We start from the raw sequence: 26,467 nt of genomic DNA on the forward strand, positions 1-26,467 counted from the left end.
CTGAAGGTCAACATTCAGTAAAACCACCTTCTCAGCTCCGTGCAGTAAGGTCCTTCAGTTTTCCCAATGCTTTTATTTGTAGAGATTCCTTTAATTCATAATGGTGAATGATTTAATCTTCAAGCGATCCTCCCCTTGAAACAATATACCACCTCCGGTCTGCTGAAAAGATTATTATCCCTCAGAATCCCTATTATTGCTTTTCCTAATCCTAGAATGACAGTTATTAGCCACTCCACATTTTGAATATTGTCTTAAATTCAACCATGATTCGGAATCCAAATCTCGAAAACTTTGTTTGCTGTGCAGTGTGTAATAAAGTAATACCACCACCACCTACTGAGGAAGCTTTTGAACAGATCCGTGAATACAAACCATTTAAGACAAGGTTTTATACTCACAAGGATATACTAGGTAAGTGAGTCTGTGATCTCCTCTAGTTGCACTAATATTTCGTAGTGGCAGATCTAAGCCTTCCTGTCACCTCATTGTCCATCTCTTCTTATGTTTGTTGATTAAAGTTACATGATCATTAACTTGTGAGTCTTCCAACTTTTTTTTCAGTCCAGATCTATGACTTCATCAGTGTAGAGAATTCCCAGGATGGAGACTCTCTAGTGCCGCAACTTTAATTTACAGTCTTAGAGAGTTTGCTTAGGGCTTTTGAGAGGTGAAGTGAATTGCCCAGGTTTACACAGCCACCATGCATCAGAGGCAGGAGTTCCTGCTCAGACTGATGAGACTTACCATACCATAATATCTATTAGGATCTGCCTCTATGTCATGTCTCCAAGTAACTGGGGTAGGTAGAGGACAGGAATTTCCACTAAAAGCAAGAACTAATGTGACTCCTGGAGGAAAATTTGTCTCCCTTGCTGCTTCTTTCCAATCAATCAAGAAGCATGCAGTATGCATGCTGCACTATATATGTACAGGCTTACTTTAAATCTAGGTACTTTCCACTTCCCCTTCTTCAGCTGCCTTCTCTGTTCTGTGGTGATGGTATCTACTTCCGCAGCTTCAGCTATTACTTCTGTGCAGTTCGTAGGATAATTTATTTATAGCTGGAGGAGACCTTGGAGATCACCTAGTCTACCACCTATCTTTTACAGATGAAGACAGTGAGACCCAGACGGGTGAATTGCTTGCTCAAAGGAGTGTAGCCAAGATTCATATTAAATTCCTCTGCCTTTGAACCCGGTGCCCTTTGCACAGCACTGTAAAGGTTCTGAAAATATTATCTACCTACTCTAAAATCTTCAGTAGACGGAGTCTACTGCTGGTGGAGGCAAGACCAAAGTCCCTCATATGACATTGAAACCCTCCGTAATCTGGTTGTTTTTTTTTATATTTTTTTTCATTGTCAAGTGTTTTAATTTTTCTTCCTTCCACCTCTCCACACCAATATTGAAAAAAAGAAAAGAGAAATGAAAGCCCTTATTAAAAAAATCTTCATTGTCAAGCAAAACATTTCATTGGCCATATTAAAAAAATGTCTCATTTGCATTGAGTTTGTGATCATCTCTCTCGGGAGGTGGACAGCATACTTTTTTTTTACCATTGGTCTTCTGGTTGGTAGGTGGTCCTTACACTTAATACTCAGCATAATTTGGTTTCAACTTTATCTTAACAGTGAGAAAACAGAACAAAACACCAGACTTGAAGTCAGAAGACCAGAGTTTGAGTCAGAACTCTGCTTCTTATTAACTGACCTTGGGCAAGTCAATCTCTCTGAGCCTCAGTTTCTTCATTTGCAAAATAGGGATATTTGCTTTGTCTATGTCACAGGATTATTGTGAGGATAAAATGAGATAATATGTCAGAGTGCCCTGTAACCATCAAATGTGCTGTAAGTTATTTCTGTTACTGTGCTTCACGTGTCCTATATTGTAGCCACACTAGATCAGAGAATTATAGATTTAGAGATGGAAGGGACAAATGAGGGAACTAGGTCACCCTGAGAAGTTAAATGACTAAGCTGCCCAAGCTTACATAAAATAAGTTAAAGAATTGGGATTAGAACCCATATCCTCTGATTCAAATCTCAGCTCTCTTTCCTTTATGTGACTTTGCCTTTCAGATTACTTGCATTGTTGCATTGCATAATAATATCCCAATCAGTCAATAAACATTTATTAAGTGCCTACTATGCGCCGGGCACTGTGCTAATTGCTTTCCTGGATCCTTGTATCTTCCACCTTAACTTTGTTTTTTTTTGTTTGTTTGTTTTTAGGCAATTGGGGTTAAGTGACTTGCCCAGGGTCACACAGCTAGTAAGTGTCAAGTCAAGTGTTTAGTCTGAGGCCGGATTTGGACTCAGGTCCTCCTGACTTCAGGGCCGGTGCTCTATCCACTGCACCACCTAGCTGCCCCCTCTTCTACCTTAACTTTAAATGCCTCCCTTTCCATTCCTGTCTTTTAAAATCCTAACCATCTTTTTGACCCAGCTCAAATGTCACCTCCTTTGTGAAATATTCCCTGATCCCCCTTGTAATCTACTCAGGGAGTATAATTACATAATCTTTTCTTCATTCCTTTATCCCCAGTTTTCCTATCAGAAAAACATTCCAAGCTGACTTTGAGCCTTATAAAATGACTCCCTAAAATAATCCCAAATGCTTCTTTGTCCTTTTTTTGTTGTTGTTGTTGCCCTTATATTAATACTATGTGACTAGATGTAGTTCCATTTCATTACTAGCATCGTAGTAGGGACTGTTTATCCAGTCCCTTTCCCTTATATAGGTTAGGCTAGTTTTTTTCCATAAAGGTATGAAGACCATCCTTCAGATTTGGTGGCTCAGGGGACTAAAGATTTATACTGTTGACATCACTTCCTCTTTGCTGGAGTACAAAAACAACCATGAAGCACCGCATAACGTTCTCTCTGAAGCTTGACTGGGAGATCCTGATGGGTAGTTCAGACTGGGGAGCTTTGCTCATCTGAATCACTTGAGCTGTTCTGAAGGCCTATCCTCGTTTAATATCCTTCTCTTACTGTGGCAAAGTAAATCTCCTTTTATTAACTGTTGATTGACCTTACAAGTATCTCATTTTGTTTCTAAGGAAAGGGATAAAAACCTCAGACCAATGGCTCCCCACATGTGACTGAGTAAGCAGTGACTCCCTGAGGTCAAATATCATCACAGGCTGATTTCCGAATGTGGTCTGGCCATCCCAGGGCACATTCTAGGCTAATTCCCACTACCCATAGATAAAGTGGCACACAAGAGACCCCAGTTCTCTTGGGAAACTCACAAGCAGTAACAACTCTGAGGTTCAAATTCCATGGAAAATATTCTTCAGGTAATTACACTAACACCAAAAAAGTACAGAAACAGAAACACAAGACTACAGTGGATATAGTGGTTTCCCTAGTTCTGTGTCCCTATAGCTGATTAGCTGTATTCTAATGGTGCCTAATACTTCCTCTGGCTTCTCCAGAGCAGATCTAATTTTTCCTAAGTTGGCCTAATCCTGATCACTAACACTAGTGGATATTCTGATATCAGTTAATTAATGAATATTATTTGTTAAAGAGCCTATTATACGCCAAGTATTGATATAAATACAAGAAATGAACAATCCCATAGGAAGAGCTTACATTCTAATGGAGAAGACAACAAGTATACATGTAGAATTGTGTATATACTGTTGCTGGGAAGTACCTGGAAGCCCTGGGCCTGAACTGCTGCCTGTTCTTCCAATTTAACTGACTCTTCATTATTACGTCTACGTAGGGACATCCCTGCCTCCTCTACAGCCAAATCCCTGCCAACACAATGAATGTTCATCTGTGCTAATGATAGGTCATCTGGGCAGTTTGACTTCCCTGCCTTCTGTGGTTGGCCTGTGGGAGCTGTCAATGGGAAAAGTAAATGGAACACCTTTTATAACCATACTTGTCAATTTCCAAAAGACTTTCTAGAGTCCATGGAATATGAATAATTAACTATGATTCCTGACCTGATTTGACTTTCTGCTTCCAAAACAGTGTTTCCTTATCACTGTATAAGGGAATGCTTTTTTTTTTTTTAATGGCTGAGAACACTTTATTCAGAAGGAATAGATTAGAGAAAATGGGCAGCAAAGTAACTATGTCAGGCTGCATCCATGAAAGGAAGACCTTGAACTGGAGAGGAAGACACAGAGAGGAAGACTGGGTGAGGATGGGTGGAGGGAGATCCAGAAGCAATATTGTTGACCATTGGACCAGAGAAAGGAAAGGCATGATGAGTTCCAGAAACAGATCAGAAACCTGGCGTGAAGGCATGGTTGAGTAAGGATGAGGCATTTCAACTATGTACATCTGCTTGAGCATTTTCAGTGTACTTCAAAGGGTAGAAGAAGAAGTAACAAGGGGGGCAGCTGGATGGCACAGTGGATAGAGCTCCAGCCTTGGAGTCAGGAGGACCTGAATTCAAATCCGGCCCCAGACACATAACACTTACTAGCTGTGTGACCCCGGGTAAGTCACCCAACCCCATTGCTTAACAAAAACCAAAAAAAGAAAGAAAAAAAGTAAAGAAGCAACAAAGGAAAATGTTTTGCACATGATTCTGTCCAGGCAGGAGAAGCTGTTGGTTTCTTTGGAGAAATGAGAGGGGCCTTGCGGTGACACGATCATGCCATCTTGCAATCTGGATAGACTAGATAACCCATTACACAAGATGATTGGAAATTGGTGGATAGACTCCCACTGTAGAAGGGGTGCCTGCTTTGGGGGAGGGGGTCAGAACAGGTGAACTGGAGGTTCCTCTGTAACTCTGCAGTCCCATGATTTATCCTTGGAGCAATCCAGATTTACCTTAGATGAGATCTTCCAGTCCCAGCTGGTGAGCTTGGTATAGGCAGTGTTTCCCGGTCAGGGAATCATATGATGAGGTCTTCAGGTTAGTCCTGGGATCCCAAAATCACAACACGTGGGTCCTGCCCAAAAGAATTCGACCCAAGCCTTCTTTCAGCCAAAAACAAGGTTTATTAGAACATCTGCCACATTAGGCAGACTCTTAAGGAGTCTGAACATCAGTGAGCTATTGTCTAGATTATAAGAATCAGAGCTGGGAATGCCTTTTTTTTTTAAGACTTCAGCAAAATTGAAGATATAAAGCAGGAGTTCTCAAACTTTTTGGTGTCAGGATCCCATTACAGTCTTTAAAAATTATTGAGGACCTCCTCCCTCAAAAAACTTCTGTTTGTGTGAGTTGTACCTGTTAATATTTACCATGTTAGAAATTATTATTGTTGTTGTTTGTCCTTGGTACTTGAAGAGGACCAATTATATCACAATGTTGGGGTGAAGGTACAGTGTGTTCAACTGTGGCTGATCGCTCCAATATGAGCTCAGAAGGCTCCAACAAGGTTAGGCACAAATAGTCCATTTAAACAATTTGGGATGGAGATGTCTTTAGATTTGCACATCTCTGTTTCCTTCGTGCTACTGTAATTCTGCTTTACTCATAGAGCATGTAGCACCTTCTTTGATGGGGGCGGTCTTGTGCCAGCATCTCCCATGTCTCACAATTGATACTAAAGTTCTTCAGAGAGACCTTGAGAGTGTCTTTGTACTGCTTCTTCTAACTTATGTGTGAGCACGTGCCTTATGTGAGTTCTCCATAGCATATTAGTACTAGACATTGTATTATTATTATTATTATTTTGAAAATAGCTTTGATCTCATCTCTCCATGTACACCCTTAAAGGGCCTTGGGGACTCATGACCATACTTTGAGAACTGCTGCTCTAAGGGGAAAAGATGGAGACAGTGAAGTGTGAGAGTAAGGTCCTTGCTTATGAAAAGACCAGTAGAGATAATAAACCTGCCCCTGGGCACAGATTGCTTCCTTACTACCCTTACCTCCAAGTATTTGTGTAAGATCCAGTAGGAATCTAGAAATTTAACTGTATGGTCACCATAAGTTAGGATGAGGTTTCCTCACCGAGGGAACCCAGTTCTGAACCATGAATAGCTGTTGAACAGGAAAGTTTATAACTCTTCCACCTCCTGCCTGTTAGATAATAAATCTCAAAGCCAAGACCCTTTGGGCGTCAAATAGGAGTGGCTTTTGTCAGTCATTGACAAAAGGTTTCTACCCTTTCTGAAAGAGCCCAGTAGCACTCCAGCTGAAAGGAACACAATTTCCCAGCCGAAGTATCAGAATAACCCCCAACCCTGGCTGAGGTTAAAGGTGGTAGAGTGTATATAGCTCTACATCAAAGAGTGATCTCAGAGAGTCCAGCAGATAAAGCCATCCAGTACAGGTGCCACATTCTCTTAAAGCGTCAGCGTAGCGGCCAAGTAATTTTCACAATCTACCCTGGCAATAAATTGACCTGTCCAGCTGAAAATCCTGTGCATTGTAAAGAGCCAGTTAAGTAGTGGAGCAACCCATCTGTCACTGGCATATTGCCTCACCTGCCAGTGAATTTCATGAAGATTCTAGAAAGAAGGACTTCAAAGTTCTACAGTTTTGGAGTTGTGGGTTACCTTGGCCACACAGTTCTTCTGTATGTGTGTCTTATTACCACTGCACTTTCAATTTGTGCCTACTTTTCTGTCTACTTCAGGACTTTCAGTAGGAGAGTATACCTAGATTTTTGGAGGGGGAAATGCTTTGTTGAGTAAATATCTTTTCCAAGAGCTAATTGAGTCTACTGGATAATTGCTAGTGGAAAGTCCACCAGTGGGGGCTTGTGTACTATAGTGTTATGAATAGTCACTCACAAGATTGTCCTGGAACCCAAGGTAGTAGATGCCCTTCTGGGAACCCAACATGCTAATGTGAGTACAAATTGGGAGAGGGAGTCCAGAAGGAGTATAAAATAAGTATGACTTTATTTACTCTTTTGATACTTTGGAGGTCATGTTGATTTTTTTTACAGGCTATTCCAATGCAGTGTTTAATATTTCAAGGTCAGATAGCTAATGTGTGCTCTATTATATGTGCTCCCCAAAGGAAGAAAGTGAATCAATTACTTATGAAGTTTAATTAGGTTCATAATTAAAATACCTTTAATGTCAAATTTGGGGTCTACACACTATCTTCACTATATGCTATAAAAATAATTTAAATTACTTTCATTTCACATGCCTGATCATGTTTCTTCCCAACCAATCTTTAGTCATTCAATTTTCACACTGGAGAATAAAAGACTGAGAGGAGGTATCACCACTGTCTTTTAGTTGGAAGAGAGATTAGATTTCTTCTATTTGGCCCCAAAGGACAAAACTAAGAGCGGTGAATGGAAGTTGGAAAGAAGCAAATTTAGGCTTGATGGTGCCAGGAAACTTTTGAAACAATTAGAGCTATCCAAAAGTGGAATGGGCTTGACACATGAGTTCCTTCTCAGTGGAGGTCTTCAAACGTGAAATGAGCCAACCATTTCTAGGGTATATTGAAGAAGGGATTTTTGTTTAGGCATCGGTTGGACTAAATGACTTCTGAAGACCCTTCCAATTCAGAGATTCTGTGAACACCATCCTCCCTCAGGGCTCACAGCCTGGAGTCATCCTGTATTCCTCACTATCTCTCACCTCCCATAACTGATCTGGTGCCAAGACCTGTCAATTTCACCTTTGCAACATCTCTTGAATAAGCTCCCTTCTCTTCTCTAACACTGCTACCACCCTGGTGCAGGTCTTCATCACCTCATGCCTGGATTATTGCCATAGCCTGCTGCTGGGTCTGCCTGCCTGAAGTATCTCCCCACTCCAATTCATCATCCATTTAGCCATCAAAGTGATTTTCTGAAAGAGCAGATCTGACCATGTCACCACCCTACTCAACTCCAGTGGCTCCCTATCACCTCCAAAATCAAATACAAAATGCTCTGAGGCTCAAACACCTTCACAACCTAGACTCCTCCTATCCAGTCTTTTTAGACCTTGGTCCCTACCATGAACTCTTCAATCCAGTGATACTGGCCTTCTGGCTGTTCCATAAACAAGATACTCCATCTCTCAGCTCTGGGCATTTTCTCTGACTGTCCCTCATGCCTAAAATGCTCTCTTCATCTTTGCCTACTGGCTTCCCCAACTTCCTTTAAGTCCCAATTAAATTCCCATCTTTTACTGGCAGCCTTTCCCAACACTTCTTAATGACAGTGCCTACTTTCTCTTGTTTACTTCCTATTTATGCTGTATATAAGCTTGTTTGTATGTAAATTTTTTGCTTGTTATTTTCCCTATTAGATTGTGAGCTCCTTGAGGTCATCTTTTGCCTCTTTTTGTATCCCCTACTTTTATGTCCCTGGCACATAGGCACTAATGCTTATTTACAGACTGACTGAATACTATACTAAGCAAATAAACATGAACATCAGCCCTGTTTCCAACCAGCCCCCATGACCATCATCCAAGGAAGTGGTCTCTCTATAGCAGAGAGGCCCACCATTTTTGCTACCACCAATACCAACTGCTAGCCAACTGCCACCATCAAGTAGGTAATTGACACTGAGACAAGTGACTTGCCCAGGGTCACAGAGCTAGTAAGTGTCTGAGACCAGATTTGAATTCATGGAGATAAGTCTTCCTGACTCCAGGCCCAGTTCTCTATCCACTGCACCACTCTATTGCTGACATGATTTGTGGTACTTGTTCACAGATATTCAAGTGTGCCCACATGTAAGCATCAGGGACTATAAGTGTTTTAATGAGGGAAAGATGCAATCTCCTCCTAATTCTTCTTCAAGAGGATCAGAAGAGAAGGAGGGAGCAAGCCTTTGAATGTTGTCTTGTCTACCAAGTTTCACTTGCCGAGGGAGAATACAAACAGACCAAAGGGCCTGGAGATAAAAATGATATAGGATGATGGCCTCTGCTAATTTGGGGGGAATAAAAGGCAAAAGTGAGGAGTTTGGGGTATAGGAAGAGTCTATCTTCATGACTGGGCCATCCTTTGAGATGCCACTGTTCCATTTGAACAATAAGGCAATAATGAAGAGCAGGGGATCTTATATATAACCACTCCTGAAAGTGGCCAAAGGGCAGAATCATTAGATCTGCCTGTGTCACAGCAGTGAACTAGGAAAAAGTCAAGGAGATGTCCTAGTTCCTGATTTTCCCAACTGATTGGGAACTGACCTTAAGGAGGCCATAATTAGAAGAACCTTAGGGGAAGATTGCTGGTTCTGTGTAGGAGTACCTGAATCATGTACCTGGAACTCCTGGATTTAGGGCTGCCTAGGATTGAAGGATGGCAATTAGGTGATGTGGTGGATAGAGTGCCGGGCCTGGAATCAGGAAGACTCATCTTCTTGAGTTCAAATCTGGCCTCTGACACTTACTAGCTATGTGATCTTGGGCAAGTTACTTAACTTTGTTGGCCTGTTTCCTCATCTGTCAAATGAGCAGGAGAAGAAAATGGAAAACCATTCCAGTATCTTTGCCAAGAAAACCCTAAATGGGGTCATGAAAAATCAGACACAACTGAACAACACCACCATCCAAGCATGAGAACTTTTTGGATTTTAAGTACTTGTAAAATGGGTGTAATAATTCTTACCTCACAGGGTTTCTGTGAATATGAGATGAAATCATGGATGTAAAAGTGCTTTACAAGGTTAGAAGTACTCCTTAAATATGAAATAGTAGTAGTACTACTACTACTATTATTACTACTAGTCCTCTTTTCTACTGAACCCCACAACTGAAGGCACTGAATTCATGAAAGTACATGTGGGAAAACTCTCAATGTGAAAATTCCCTCCAGCAATGCAAATCTGCAGCTATGTAATTTGCAATCTTGGAGACCTGGCTGGGACACTGAGAGGTTAACTAACTTGCCCAGTCATATAGCATGTGTCAGAAGGAGCACTTGAACTCAGGTCTTCTTGACTTAAAAAATTACACCATACTGCCTCTCAGTCCTTTTGGTTGTATCCCTGAAATGGATTGTCAGGAAACTTTCTTCAAATTGAAATAAGTCATAACTAGATTTTGTTCATTCATTCCTCAGCCAAATATTTATTGAGCACCATCTATGTGCAAACCATTATGGTAGGTTCTGAATATACAAAGTACAAAGGTGATCAAAAGATAAAAGGCCATCTTTAGATGCTTACTATAATTTTCATTCAAATATGCAGATATTGGGATTGATATTCATCAAAAGGAAGAAAAAATTAATCAAGATAAATTGGAAGAACTTCTTAAAGAAGCACAGGATGCAGTGTGGGCAAAGGTAAAATATATTGAAACCTATTTAAAATTGTTATTTTCAAAGTCTTACACCAAGATCGGCATCTTGTCTCTTATGTTCTATTCAAAAGTATCCTGTATAATTCTGGAAAAGGTCTTTGTTCAAATTCATGTGTGTGTGTGTGTGTGTGTGTGTATACAAGAAAAATGCCACAAGGGACACAACTGTTCTGTATTGCCTGGGCCTCTTTTTGGCAAACTTTCCCTCATCCTCCATGCCTACACCATGTGTCTATGGACTTACACTTCATTCTGGTGGGAATCATGGAGCTATACCAAGCAATTTGGAGTCCCCCAAACCTTGACAATCCTCTTTAAAAAACAGTGACTGGGACCATTCAGGAGGCACACAGTCCTTCCTGAAAGTGTTCCTTTCCTACTCCAATTATGTTGACTTGTTGCTGCACAAGTTGACTCACTGAGTGGTTGTAAAGATGAGCAAATAGACAGATTTGAGATGGTGTCATGGAGTACTGGACTTGGCATCAGGAAGATCCTGCTGTACTTGCTCACTGGCATTGTTATCCTGGGCAAATCCTTTCATCTCTCTCAGCCTCAGTTCCCTCATCTATAAAATGGGGATAAGGATAGCACTGAAATGATGATAATGAAAGCACTTACCTCACTGAGTTGTTGAGATCAAATGAGATAATATATGTAATGTACTTTTTTGAGCCTTAAAATGCTACATGCTAACTATTATTATTAGACTAGAGCATGTCATAAAGAGGACTGACATTATAAAAAGCACAAATACTCTTTCATTTCTTCATCTATAAAATGGGGACAAGAAGAAACATGTTCTAATGGACAGATGTGGCCTTAGAGACAGGAATGATAATAATAGCTAGAATTTAGATAATGCTTTAAGGTTCGCAAAAAGCTTTACAAATGTTTTATTCTCACAATAATCCTGGGAGGTCGGTAATGTTATTATCCCCATTTTACAGATGAGGAAACTGAGGTCTACAGAGGTTAGGTGACTTGCCTAAAGGTCACACAAGACGTAAATGACAGAGAGAATTTGAACCTAGATCTTCCTGACTGTAAATCTAATATTTTATCCACTTTACATACAAGTATTATCATCCCCATTTTATACATGAATAAACTAAGGCTGAGAAACTAAATGATTTGCCCAGGACTTACTACCAGAGGCAGGATTCAAACTCTATTCACTATGCTGTACTGCCTCACAATGTAGTTTTAAACTTTAATAGCTAACCAAGCCATGGGTTTGATATCTATTTAATAGCTTTGTAAACCAATCCAATCAACTTGGGAGGACATGTGGTGACATAGAAAGAAACTGGATCAGGAATCAGGCTAATTGGCTTCCAGGCCTGTATCTGACCCCTATGAGTAGAGAGACCTTGGATAAATTAATTTCATTTTTCAGGGGCCTCAGTTTCCCCATATGTAAAATTAGAGGGTTGGGATAAAATCCTTTTCAAATGTAGTACTCTGTAATTCTGATTTATTTTCATGATATGCATGGAATATAGTTATTGTACTGTAGCAAATCAAAGATCAATATGTGGCATATGATTGCCACCAAGGATTTTGTTATCCAGCCTGAAGGTGTGTGGCATCCCTGCTGATGCTCATGGTTTTAGGTTTTAGGGAGGAAGTATAAGATCCACTTTCAAGGTTTACTCTCTTGCCTTAAGGTGCAGTAACACATCACTAACAGAGGTCCTAATGCATCCTCTTTCAGCCTTAAACAACCAGAGCTTCTGGAGGTGAAGAAGCCTTGATACAGAAGGGAAGAAATGACCAGGATCAGTATTCAACCAATCAGTCAACCAGCTCCACCCTTGTGCCATACTTAGAGCTAGGCAATAGAGAATCAAAGACAAAAAAATGAAACCTTCCCTGAAACCAAGTCAGAGAACTTCCATTAGATGAAGGGTGATAGAGCCCAACTATTTATGGAAGGGCTGGCACCCCCTGGTCTAGAAAGAGCCCATCACTGTCCCTCAAACCCATGAATGAACTGTCCCCTGGGGAATGGCCATCCTTAGAGGGAAAAGTGACTGCTGACACCTAGAATATATTTTAGTGAAGAAACTAGCCCTTTAGGAACCAGGTGCCCAGGAGAAGAGATTAAAGCCACTGCAGGCATATCTAGTTAGAACTTAGAAAATCAGGCAGAAGAGAAGTGGCAGTAAAAATATTTGACAATTTGAATAAGAGCACATCAGTGTTGTGGCATAATGGAGTGGTAAGTGAACTGGATTTGGAGCTGTAGGAACTAGGTTTGAACATAATTCTGATACTACCTGGCCTCGAGCCAGAATTGACTATTTCGGTCTTGATCTTGTTTTGGTTTTAGTCTGTAGAGTGAGGGCGTTGGACTAGATTAATATTTTAAGGTCCTTTTCATCTCTATGTCCTGGGACCCATCATGGTAGAATGGAAAGAGTCGTATATTTGTAATGAGAGGACTTGAGTTCAAATTCTGACACTATTTTCAACCTCCAACACCTTGGGTAACTTACTACTTTGAGACTCAGTTTCCTTATCTGTAAAATGAGGGAGTTTATTGATCTTCAAGGTATCTTCTGGCCTATGATCCTTTGATTTATAATGCTTTGGGAACCCACATCAAACAGAATAAAGAAGCCTTGTACTGAGAAGGGCTGACTGAAGAAACTGGACAACTCCTCCATTCTTCCTGCACTGGACTGTGCTGTCAACAGCACTGGTTGACCCCTGATTTATAATAACCTTCTCTTTCCGGTGCAGGCTGCGTATAAAGTCAGTCACTAGAGGGAGGTAGAGTCCACAAAGTGAGTGGGTGCCTGGCTTTCCTTGCTAGTTGTCAGTAAATTTGAATTTGCTGCTCCGCTCCTCAAGATAATGGCAAATTGACTTTGCCAGTTCTCAGAATAAATTAATAGATTTTCTTATATGGAATTTCCCTCTCTCTCTCTCTCTCTCTCTCTCTCTCTCTCTCTCTCTCTCTCTTTTAAAAAAAGGCTGAGGTCATGACAGAGGAAGCAGTGAAAAAAGCCATCAAGAAAGTCCATGATAAACACCTGGAGGAAATAGAAACTTTAAAGGAAGAACACGAAAATGAATTGAAGGTTTGCACTGACTTGTTTGGTATTCTTGTAAACTCATTTAAGGCAGTGGGGAAAATATGGAAGATGGAGGTCAATGCTCCTCAGAGAAAGGGTAGGGAGGGGTGATGGGCTCACAGGAGTTTCAAAGGGGCTAGTAGGAATAGGAGGAATGGGGGGAGGGGAAGTCCTTCTGAGCCCAATAGTAAACAGCTGTACAGTGATGGAAAGACCATATCCACTGCTTGGGCTCCCTCCCTGTTTTTCCCTTCTTGAGTCACCATGCTGAAAGGGAAGTTGGAGCCATGGAGTTCCACAGGGTAGACATGGCAAATTTTAGGCCAAGTCATAGAAAGCTATCTTTCCTGCTGTGGAAGCATCCAGGCCCCACAAAGGAAGGCAACTCTTAGAGCCATTCCTGAACTAAGAAACCAAAAGGTGAGACTGGCAGACTTCCCAGGAAGAAACCCAGCTGAGTAGCTTAGCTAATTGTCTCTGACTTCAGAAAATGTGCTCTGAGAAATAGGCTTCAAATTAGCCATTTTGATTTTCTGTCCAGGAAAGATTGATGCTATAACAATAACAACAACAATAATATAATGATAGCTAGATATATAAATCACTTTAAGGTTTACAAAACTAGAGCCTTTTACATGTGCTATCTCATTTAGTCCTCACAACAACCTTGGAAGATAGATGTTGTTATCATGGCCCATTTCACATATGAGGAAGCTGAGGCTGAGAGGGATTAAGTGACTTGCCCACAGTCACTCAGAGCTCGGGCACTAAACTGAGCTGCGTGCTTGCCGTGGTTGCCCACCCAGGAGGGCTTTCAGTGGCCCTTGGAATCAGTGGCCTGCACCAGCCACCTAAGGAAGGGCCTGAGCCTTGTGTCTGAGAGATGATTTCAACACAGGTTCTGATTCTAGGTCCATGGAATTAGTTGGGGGAAATTTGGCTCAAAGTTCAAGTTTTACTTAGGGAATGTGGTATGTGGTCTTATGGTTGTAAGATTATAGGGTTGGGTTATTCAAAAGAAGGCTCACGAATAGGGAGCAGAATCCCAATGCCAGTGGGCCAAAGGGAAGGGGGCAGGGAGGCATGTTGCTTTAGGCCTCGTTACCAGAAGGTAGGCAGTTCTGCAAAAAGTAATGATTGGGATGGTGAGCAACTGGGGAGATGGGAGGGTAGGCACTGGTTTCTTTCATATCTACTCAAATGTAAATTGGAGCCAACCTGACCATCTCAAATTCTAATAGGTCACGAGAGTTCTCAAAGCACTGGAGGAGAGAAGAGTAGACACTAGATTTTCTTTTGCCATTTTTTGCCTATTTAGCATTGTACCACTGTGCTACCTAGAAGCTTGAAGTAGCCAGGGAAAAAAAGAACCTTGTTCTTTTGTTTAAAGCAAATTATATTTGCAAAAAAGTGGGTGGTGGAATGGGAAGAGCTCTGCACTTGGAGTCAGATAACCTAACTAGCTCTACCAGAAAGCTGGTTCTGATATGTCCCTGCTGTGAGACTTCTCTGAAATTTAATTCCCCTAGCTATAAAATGAGAAAGCAAGAGCTGTCCTGCTACTTTAGAAGGGTATTGTTAGGAATGTGCTTGCAGAGTGCTATATAAATGAGAGAGATTAGATGGGAGATAATAAAATGTGAATATTTGAGAAAAGAATCTTGCATCTACAGAATTCTCTTTGCATGACTGCGCAGATACACTTGGACTTGAGGGCTGGATATTTCTTTTTCAAACTAATTTATGTCTCTCAATAGCTATTTGGTTTTTGTTTTTGTTTACTCTTTTTTGCTTTGATAGTATTTTTCCTTCCTTTTCATCTTTGGCCACTATTCAGGGTTACATTTAACTGTGGAGCATCAACAATAGAATTATTTTCCAAAGCTGACTGATAACTCAGCATAAGGTGGTGAAAAGAGTGGCTGCAGTCGGGATGCGTTTATGGGTGTCTAGTACCCAGACTGGCTTTTGTCGTCTGGTTGCTTAGGCAATTGACTAAAGCATTCAAAGCCTCAGTTTCCAAATCTACAAAATGGGGATACTTACCAACTTTGAAGCACTGTCCTAAGGAGCAAATGAGATACCATACGTGAACATGATTTGAAAGTATGGGACACTCTGAAGATATTGAGTGGTTCTGTAATTCCCAGAAGAGTATTTTTAAGATAAGGTAGCCATCACTGTATATATTGCTTATATTTAGGAGCATCTACCTTCAGTATTATCTGGAGGAACTCAGATCAAGGACTGCTTTTACCTTGGGGAGAAGGGAACTATTACAAATCTAAGCTCAACCTGTATCATAAAATAACACAATCCGTTAAGTTCCAGGATTTGTTCATTTGTTAGTATGGTCCATTTTATTTAAGGAGCCAAACTTCACTCTCTATATATCAAGGATCCCAATAGTAAAGACTGTCACCTTGAGATCATTATGACTCCTAGTTATACCTGTTTTTCCTTATCATGCCCCACATCTTTAGCACCTAGATGTAAGTTTGTAGCTTCTGGGGTCTCTCTTACATAGTAGTGAGTATTTAAAATAGTGCCTTCTATGTACCAGGCACTATGCTGAGCACTTTACATATATCTCATTTGATCTTCATAATGAACCCTGTGAGGTAGGTGCTATTATTATCTTGCATTTTACAGTTGAGGAAATTGAGGCCAATTGAGGTTAAATAATTTGCCCAAAGTCATACAGTTAATATATGAAGCCAGATTTGAACTTAGGTCTTCCCAACTACAGGCATAGCACTCTATCCATTGTGCCACCTAGCTGTCTCATGTGGGTCCCCAGAAAATCCATCTCAGGCTCAGCCTATCATATGCTGAAGGTTTTGGAGCCAAAGCAACTTAAATCGCTTAGACCTGTGCCCCAGGAAGGTTATTTTTGCCGCTATGTGGAGGATGAATTACAAAGGGAAGAAACTGGAAGTAGGACAGCCAATTACAAGGCTGTTATTGTACTCCAACATTTAAAAAAAAAAGTCTTCACTAGACCTTGCCATCCCTTAAAGGATAATAATCATATGTCTTATTTCCCCTTCTCAGCCTAACTCCAAAAACATGCTATCAATACTCCTTGCTTTACTTCCTCTCTTCTCATTCTTCAGTGCTTTGCAATCTGGCTTCTGACCTCATCACTCAACTGAAACTACTTTCTCCAAAGTAAGTTATCAGTGATTTTTTAATTGCCAAATCTTATGGTCTTTTCTCAGTCCTCATCCTTTTAGATCTATCTGCTATATTTGACACTGTTGACCACCTTCGTCTCTTAGATACTCTGTCGCCTCTAAGCTTTTGAGACATTAGACATTATTCCCTCCTGGTTGTCCTGTCTAATTATTCCTTCTCTGTCTCCCTTGCTAGCTTATCATCCATGTCATACTCCCTATCTCAAGGTATTCTCTTCTTTTCTTCAGTCACTGCACATTCTTTTTGTGGCTTCATCAGCTCTCATGGGTTTAATTATCAAATCTATGCAGAAGATATCTCAAACCCAAGTCTCTCCCCTCAGTTTCAGTCCCATGCCATCAATTGCCTCTTGACCATTTCAAAGTGATGGTCCCAGAGACATCTCAGACTCAACATGACCAAAAATGAAGTCATCATATTTCACCCCTCACCAAGCCAATTCCTCTTTTAAACTTCCCTGCTTCTGTAGAAGATACCACCAGCCTTCCAAGTTTCCCATTTTCATGACCATTATCCTTTTTTTTTTTTTCTGGCTAGGCAGTGGGGTTAAGTGACTTGCCCAGGGTCACACAGCTAGTAAGTGTTATGTGTCTGAGGCCGGATTTGAACTCAGGTCCTCCTGAATCCAGGGCCAGTGCTCTATCTACTGCGCCACCTAGCTGCCCCCTAATGACCATTATCCTTAACTCACTCTGACCCCACATATCTAACCAGTTACCAAATCTTACTGTTCCTACTTCTACAACATTATTTACATCCAATTCAATGTTTCTTTTCATACCACCACAACCAGAGTTCAGGCCCTCATCATCTCCTGTCTAGACAATAGCCTCCTAATTGGATTCCTGCTTCAAATCTCTTGCCCCTCTAATCTGTCCTCTACACAGCTACCAAAGTAATTTTTCTTAAGCACAAATCTCTAGTCAGACAACTTGTGGTTCCTTACAGCTTCTAGGATCAAATATTAACTCCTTTGTTTGACTTTTAAAGCCCTTCACAGCCTTGCCCCAATCTATCTTTCCAGCCTCGTTGTATGTCCCTTTCCCCTATGCATTCCGCAGTCCAGCTAAACTGGCCCTCTCTTGTTCCTCACACACACACTACTGCGTCTTTCATTTGTATGCCTTTGTAGTTACTGTTCCCCCATGCCCATGTAACCCCATATCTGCAAAGAGTCTAATGGGTAGTGTGGTTTTTTCCACATAGAGGAAGGGACTGCAGGATCATGAAAGGTGTGAGCACTAGTTATGCAGTGGTGCTTATGACTAAAACCAGGAGGAGGCTTGATTTGTAGCCTGCTCATCCAGAAGACATTTTTAATGAAAACTCGTAAGAGAGGTTCAATAAGGAATTATTCATTCCTATGGGACTTATCGGTTAGGAGTATTAGTGGCAGAAGGGATATGGATTCTTATTCTGCAAGGGGAGAAGCAACTATCTGGAGGACACTGTTTCTCCACAGCAAGCTTTAAGAATGCTCACTCAGACAATAGAGAAGAATATAAAAAAGGAGCAAGGAAGGCCTAGTTTCTAGAACGTCTGAATATGGAACCAGGCTAGGTAGTGCAATGGATAGAGTACTAGACCTGGAGTTAAGAATGCCCTCAGTTCAAATCCTTCCTCAGATACTTAATAGCTAAGTGCTTTACAAAAGTGTGACTCTGGGCAAGTCACTTAATCTCTGTCTGCCTCAGTTGCCTTAACTGTAAAATGGGTATTATAACAGCACCTACTTTGCAGTATTGTTGTAAAGCTCAAATGAGATAATATTTGTAAAGTACTTAATACAGTGCCTGGCATAATGTAGTTGTTCAGTCATTTTTCAGTTGGTTCTCACTCTTCATGACCCCATTTGGAGTTTTCTTGGCAAAGATACTGGAGTAGTTTCCATTTCCTTCTCCAGCTTATTTCACAGATGAGGAAACTGAGGCAAACAGGATTAAGGGACTTGCCCGGGGTCACACAGCTAGTAAGTATATGAGGTCAGATTTGAACTCAGGGAACTTCCTGAGTCTTCCTGACTCTAGGCCCAGAACTCTATGCACTGTGCCACCTAGCTGCATATAGTAGGTGTTATATAATACTTCTTCACTTCCCCTCATCCACCTAGCATCATTAATTGATAAGATCTCTATACAATCACCTATTTCTTCCTCTGTGGTAAAAGCAATATTTCCTAGGGCCTATCATAGAGACTAAGCTAGCTTTTCCTTGAACCTCATACCACACAGGGTAAACTAGTTTTTCTTTAAAAAGTACTGAAACCATCCTCAAGACTTAATTGCCTCAGAAAATTAAGGCTTAAGCTATTGATTGATAACTTCCTAGTAACCTAGATATTAAAAATGCAAGGCATAAGGAACCACCTGACTCTTCCTTTAGGCTTCTGACTGGCAGACCAGCATGTCCCTCATAGGCACGGGGAAGCTGAGTCAATGCTATGTCTGATGGGTATCCTTTCCATGCTATGGCTAGGTAATTCTGCTTTTGATAACTGATAGATAGACTATAAAAGAGATGGTGAGTGACAGAAGGCAGCATGAGACATTATTTAATCAAAACCTAGGCTTGCTGAGAGAAAAAAGTGAAAAGAGTCTTAGCCTGGGGCCCCACAGTGGGGCTTGAGATGAGTACTAGAAGGGAAGTCCCATCAATTGTATAACCATAGCACCTTCACCCTGACGCCAATATCTCTCCTTCTCCCCATTGACTTGCTTCTAAATAAGTAGTGGAGATAATGGTGATAGAGTAGATAGGGCTATGCTGTTCTTCTCCCAGTGCCAATAGGGTATGAGCCTGGTGGGAAAAAAGTTTTGAATTTTATCATATTGGATCATAGAACTAAAATTGGAAGGGATCTCAGAAACCATCTAATCCAACCCCCTCATTTTACAGATGAGGAAACGGAGGCCCAGATTTTCCCATGGTCACACAAGTAGTAAATTGCAAAGCTAAGATTCAAATCCATGGGTTTTTTTTAATTCCAAATCTAGTGCTCTTTCCACTATGTGACACTGGCATAACCAGGGTAGACTATTAAAAAATCATTTAACTTACCTGAAACACTAAATAAATATAAATATGTTACAGTAACACCATCTATCTGGATCTGTGCAGTATAGAAGTCTCACCCATTTGTAATACAAGCCCAGTAAACAGTCAAAAGAGATATCACAAACTCCGCATGGTAAAGGAGACCCTTTACACAGAGGGGAGTCCCTCAAACTATTGCTAAGAGCTATTTACTCTTAATACTATCTAGGTGTTCAGGTTTCTAAGCTCAAAGTTGATCAGAAGCAGTAAATTAGAAGTGAAGAGAGAGACTGCAATTGACAATTTCATTGACAGATAAGGGAATTGGGTAGAGCCAAGATGGCAGAGTAGAGGCAAGAGCTCAGATGAACTCTTCCAATATTCCCCTCCAAACAGCTTTAAACTACTGTCTTAAATTGAATTCTTGAGCAGCAGAGTCAATAAAAGGTTAAGGTGAGACATTTTTCCAGTCCAAGACAACTTAGGAGGTCAGCAGGAAAGGTCTGTGACACTGAGGTGGGGTTCAGCCCAGAGCACAGTGCACACCACTGCAAGAACCTCCAGCAGGCCTTGGAAGCTGCTGCAACAGTGGCAGCAGCAGCTTTGGGGGCTTTCAGCCCACAGATGGTAAGATGACTGGTCAGAAAGAGATTAAGGGTTACCCTCTCCAGTACTGGGTTCAGGACCCTATTGCATTGCGCATAAGCAGTTCTGGATTGCAGTTCCAGGATGAAGAGGAGCCCTAGCACTTGGGGCCACTAGGGAGAAAAGGCCCTGGTCACAGTCTCTGGGCAAAGAAGAGTGCTTGTGGCCACATAAAAAGAAACATAAAAGGGACATGGTCAGTTCCAAGAAAGGAGCCCTAGTGCTTGTAGCCACAGGAGCACAGGGGCCCAAGTCAGAGTTCCAGGGCCAAGAGGAGTGCTAGCACTTGGGGCTACAGGGGAACAAGGTCCTTTTCTGGGTAAAGATCAGAGCACAAGCCAAAAAGGAGAGCAGTGACCACACCTCTTCTTGGATCGTGCCGCCTTGGGAGAACCAAAAACTCACAGACCCTCAGAACTTGCTTTGAAAACAGCAGCATGAAAAACTTGAAGCTTGGTATAGTTCTCTCACCACTTTAGGAGCAGAGCCCAACTTTAACATAAAGTTAAAAGCCAAGAAATAGACTTGGAAAAATGAGCAAACAACAACAACAAAAAAAGAACCTGACCATAAAAAGTGACTATGGTGACAGGGAAGATCATGACGTGAACTTATAAGAAGACAACAATGTCAAAACAGCTACAAGCAAAGCTTCAAAGAAAAAAAAGTGAATTGAACATAAACCCAACAAGAATTCCTGGTAGAGCTCAATAAGAATTTTAAAAATCAAATGAGAGATAGAGAAAAAATTGGAAAAAGAATTGAGAATGATGCAAGAAAATTATAAAAGAGAGTCAACAGCTTGGTTAAAAAAAAACAGGTAAAAGAACTAACAGCTGACTGAAAAGAGTGGGGGAAAAAGAAGGAGGAAGGGATGGAAACAAAAAAAAAACTCTAAAAAGTATTTCCAAGAATTCAAAATTCACAGTCTTCTGAAGCCTCTTATCAGAGGGGTAAATAATAGGATGTTTGGATCTTACTGTATTTATGATCCAATTCATAATTATGTGATAATACTTATATGCAATTCATAATTATAAACATATGAAATATATTTAAAAGATTGATTCTGACTCTCCAAGAAAGGTTTGTTAGAACACAGTATACTTTTGTTTTTGTTTTTTTAACAGGGCTAGGAAATGTATAATACACACAGGATCATAGAGTTACAGTTAAAAGGGACTTCTGAGATCACTTATTCCAACCTCTTCATTTTACATATGAGGAAACTGAGGTCCAGGGAGGCTAAGTATCCTACCCAAGGTCAATGAGGTAATAAGAGGGTCCCAATCAAAAGAAATATTCAAAATAAGTATTATAGAGTCACCAGGAGGTCTGCAAGCCCTAAGAAAAAATCTGTTATCTAGAGCTTCATTTATCGATCACAGATCTAGAATTAGAAGGGACTTTAGAAGTCATCTAGGCCAGTCCCCACTATTTCACAAATGGTGGGGCTGAGGCCCCAAGAAGTGAAGCGAATTAATTACTCAAAGTGATACAGGCAGTGAGTGGCAGAGCTAGAATTCAGACAAAAGTCCTCTGACTCAAAATCCAGTGTTTGTTCCACTCTACCATACCCTTCCCAATCATGGAATGTTTGGCACTTTAAGATGCTGTGAAGGAAATAAAAAGTATGTAAAGTGGGGCAGCTAGGTGGCACAGTGAATAGACCTCTGGCCTTGGAGCCAGGAGGACCCGAATTCAAATCTGGCTTCAGACGCTTGACATTTATTGGCTGTGTGACCCTGGGCAAGTCACTTAACCCCAATTGCCTCACCAAAAAGCAAATGAACAAAAAAAGGATATAAAGTATATAAAAATGTCTTATAAACTTAAAAGTACTATCTCATTACCAATGTTACTGGTGCTTTATCATGGGAAACATTGCAGCTTTCCCCCTCTGCAATAGCATCTGGACATGGTGTTGTCCCTATATTCATTTATATAATTTGAAGGTATAATTCAGCATCATCCACTATATTTAAATCCTATTTTAATGTTGCTTAAGGAAAGAGTGAAACTCGCTAAGCAAGAGATGAGAGAGGTCATGGAAGAGGAAATGAGGAGAGAAAACAGGGCTGCTGAACAGCGCATGGTCCACAGAATCCAGAAGATCCTGAAGGAGTGCCATGATGAAAAGCTCCAGGCAATAGAAGAAGTCAGAGCTGAAGAACAACAAATAGCTACTGAACTACTGAATAAGCAGATGAGGTAGTCTTCAAAATCCCCAGGCAAAAATCCTGTTTTTTTCCTGTCCAAACCACTTCTAAGTAAATGATAAAAGACTTTTTTTGTTGAGGTTTCCCTAAGTGTTCCATCAGAAATGATCGCCAAGAGATAATGTGGTGAATAATAGTGAGATCCAGGGAGTGACCATCCTTATTCATAGTTGAGGTGGAGTGAAGGAGTAGAGTAGGATTTCAAGAGATTTAGGAATTGAGAGATTGGATAGTTGTACAACTCAAACACCACCTTCTTCGACATTAAGCCTTTCAGGTTCTCCCTCAACTATACATGCCCTCCCTCCCTAACTACCTTGTATTTAGGATAGGGATAGGCACTGAACCTGTCATTTCATTGTTTTCCTCGGTGAGGAAACTCCCCCTTTCATTGCAAATTGTCGCCTTCTTTGCCACTTAAAGCAGAGGTTAGCAGATTACTGGCTCAAAGGCCAAAACCATTGCAAGTTAAGAATGGCTTTTACATTTTTTAAAATAAAGTTTTATTGTATTTAAAAGTCTAGGAACTATTTACCGTTCACAGCTTTAAAACAAACAAGTAGATGGGCCAGATTTGACCCTGGGAGGTAGTTTCCTGACCGGTTTTTAGAAAGTTGTCCAAACCACAGAAATGTTTAAGTGACTTGCTAGAGTGGGTCACACAAGTTAATATGTGTTAGAGTTAAGACTTGAACTCAGGTCCTGGCTTTCAGGCTGGCTCCCTGCTATGTCATACTATTCTTTCATCTTGTATTTGTTTTTTTAATATTTATTCTACAATCACTTACATTGTTGCCTCACCCACTAGAATGTAAGTAGGGAATCACTTCACTCTTTGTATTTGTACTCCCAGCACCTAGCCCACTGCTTGGCATAGAGGAGGCAATGAATCCATGCTTGCTCATCATTGATGAATGGGTTGATTATCGATTGATTGATAACCTAATGGTCCAAACCTGTGTCGTTATTTTTAGGAAGAATGAGGAGAAAATCCGGGAAGTTGGGATTCTCTCTCACAAGACTCTTGAAAAAAGTATAAAAGAAGTCACCAGAGCCACGAAATACCAGATGAGCATTGCTTTTAACCTTAGCCAAAAAGAGAAGGAAGAAGAAGTTAGCCAAGTGCTGAAGGAGGTGGAGAAGTTCCGTAAGGCTACCATAAGGAAAGTTTGCAAAAAGCTGACCCGCACTGAAGACAAGCTGCAGGAGAAGACCGAGCGTCTGGACAACATGACCCAATGGAAGGACTTCCTGGAGGGGGAGCTACTGGAAACCCGTGAGGCGTTTCAGAAATACATTAATTCTACATTTCCGATGCTTGCACCAGGGCAAGCAGATTTTATTCTACCACTAAGAAAGAAACTACCCATTGATATAGAAGAATACACTGAAGGCAATATTAAACCATTCTAGAGTTGAGATCACCTGAAAAGTCAGTTGTTATTCTGATCACTAAATAAATTCATTCAGTGAGTCTTCCTTAGGGTTAGCCAGCTAGTTAGCCCAATAGCTGGAGCAGTGGACTTGGAATTTCAAATACTACCTGAGCCGCTTACTAGATGTTAGACCCTGGTTAAAGTCAGTCAGTCAACAAGCATTCGTTAAATAATTACTGCGTCGGAGCAGCTAGGTGGTGCAGTGGATAGAGCACCGGCCCTGGAGTCAGGAGGACCTGAGTTCAAATCCGACCTCAGATGCGTAATGCTTACTAGCTGTGTGACTCTGGGCAAGTCACTTAATCCCATTTACCTCGCCAAAAAAATAAAATAAAATAATCACTGTGTTCAGGCACTGTGGTAAGCATTGAAGATAACAAGGAAAGGGAAGAAAACAGTCCTTGCCTTCGAATAAGGTGCATTTCAATCAAGGAGGCAACATGTAAATAACTAAATACATGTAAGATATGTACAGAAGGTAATCTAAAGGAGGAAGGCATTAACGAGTGGAGGGACTGGTTAAGGCTTCATGTAGAAGGTGGGATCTGATCTGAATCTTGAAGAGAGTGTAAGGATAAGTGAGGGTTAAATTGTAATGTAGCACAGTTTTAGGGAGTAGTCTTCTATAATTCCCCAGCTCCTTCCAAGGACAGGTGCACATACTGGAATCAAAGTAAACAGATTGTTCTGTTAATGTTATGTCAACGTTATTGATGCCCCTAGGTTATGATAAATTTAGCAGTGAAGAAATAATGGGGTGATGGCTGTGGGAAATAGTTGTATTGAGATAATTTCTAAGAAACAGTTACATTAAAATAAGTTCTAAGAAATGGTGGTATTGTGCACAAGTTGTTTAGATGCCTATAGAATTTATTGCTCTGTTATCTGTATTTAAAAAAAAAACACTCTTGTGGATTTCTCTTGTAGTGTCTTTCACAAACTACCTATATACATGAATATTCTCTGGATGCTCCTATTTTCCTCTTTCCATAAACTCTCTGTTATTTCAAAGATTGTCTCCACGCAGGTTCATCTCAACCTAACAGAAGCGTGGTGGAGGTAAAGGGGCAGAGCATTCCAGGCATAATCTTGCTTTGCTGAAAGGGTTGAATACAGGGCTGGCAACAGACCCTGACTGTCACCACAGAACAAGCCTGGCTAATTATGGGGAAACTTGTCTCCAGCGGATTGGTTACTAAGTGATTAGACAAGGGGAAAGAAAGGGAATAAGCATTTGTGTAATGCCTACCATGTGCCAGGCAATGTGCTCAGTGCTTTACAAATATGATCTCATTTAATTAATTAAGCCAGTCATTGTATATCATGAAACTTTTGGAGGAAGTGTCCATACTGATAAAACCAGGGATCTTTTGGATTATTTTAATTAGAAATATGTGATAAAAAAGGCAACATAGTGATAAAGAACTTGCCTTGGAGTAAAGAAACCCTGGGTTCAAGTCCCACCTTTGACATATACTGGCTGAATGACCTTAAGACTATTAGTTATGGGAACAATTACAGATTCACATTGCTAAAGGGAGTCTCTTCACTGAGCATTCTCTACACATGTGATGACATATGATAATAAATATTTTTTAGTTCTCAATATGTGCTAAGAATTATGCTAAGTGAGAGATACCTCACTACCCCCACAAATATGATATGAAATATTATGATATGATATATAGTCTCAACTTATAGAATGCTCTATAGTTAGAAGCATTTTATGTATGTAATTTAATTTTCACAACAACCCTGTGATATAGATAGTGAAAGCATTTTCAACAACCTCATTTTACATACGGGGAGACTGAAAACCTTAAGTTTATTGTAATGAGAGTAATAACAATAACAATAATAAATACATTTCTATGACATTGAAGGTTGTCTTTTGTACTTCCTTCAAAACAGCATCTTGAGATAAATAGTACAATATTTATCCCCACCTTACTTATGAAACCAAAGTTTAGAGGATGAATGCTTTGCCCATGGTAGTTCTATCAACATAGAGATTCAAACTCAGGTGTCCTGATTCCAGGTAATAATAGCTAGCATTTCCATAGCATTTTAAGGTTTGCAAAGACACATATTATATCATTTGATCCTCGCAATAACCCTGGGAGCTAGGTGCTATTGTTGTCCCCCTTTTACAGATGAGGAAATGAAAACTAAGGAAGTTAAATGGCTTGCCCAGGTCACATAGCTAGTTAGTTAAGTGTCTGAGGTAGGATTTGGATTCAGGACTTCCTGACTCCAAGACCAATACTCTATCCGTGACTATACTACCTGTCTTCCCAAATTCAACTTTTTTATCACTCCAGTTTTTCTCACTTGCAATCCAACTCCCAAGGCAAAAATTTTCTCACTATATTATATCCCTCTCCATTGCTCCTTCCTCTCTTCCTACACACATGCCCAGGTCTCCCCACTCCAAAAATATTATTACTTTGACCCTGCCAGCCCATTAGTCTATCTTCCTATTTCTCTTCTCTCCTTCACATCCAAACTCCTAAAAATTGATCCTTCCATTGTCTCACCATCCACCAAATTCCTCAGCCCCTTAAATCTGACTTTCCTGAAAAAGCTGTTTATATCCAATGGCTTTTTTTTTTCTAAAGGCCTCACTTCACCTGCCTACATCTTCCTGAAGCATTTGTT

The 26,467-nt window shown here is 40.6% G+C and overlaps 1 protein-coding gene across 1 annotated transcript; it reads left to right on the forward strand.

The window, feature by feature from the left end:
• Positions 1-266: 266 nt before the first annotated feature.
• CUNH6orf163 (chromosome unknown C6orf163 homolog) lies at positions 267-23,786 on the forward strand. Its single transcript, XM_027854324.1, has 5 exons — positions 267-414; positions 10,084-10,178; positions 13,177-13,284; positions 22,163-22,365; positions 23,348-23,786. The coding sequence occupies exons 1-5, from the start codon at positions 267-269 to the stop codon at positions 23,784-23,786; spliced, it is 993 nt and encodes a 330-aa protein (XP_027710125.1).
• The last annotated feature ends 2,681 nt before the right edge of the window (positions 23,787-26,467 follow it).

This window comes from Vombatus ursinus, unplaced genomic scaffold (assembly GCF_900497805.2).
Source record: "Vombatus ursinus unplaced genomic scaffold, bare-nosed wombat genome assembly UNPS02000582.1, whole genome shotgun sequence".
NCBI classification, from domain to species: domain Eukaryota; kingdom Metazoa; phylum Chordata; class Mammalia; order Diprotodontia; family Vombatidae; genus Vombatus; species Vombatus ursinus.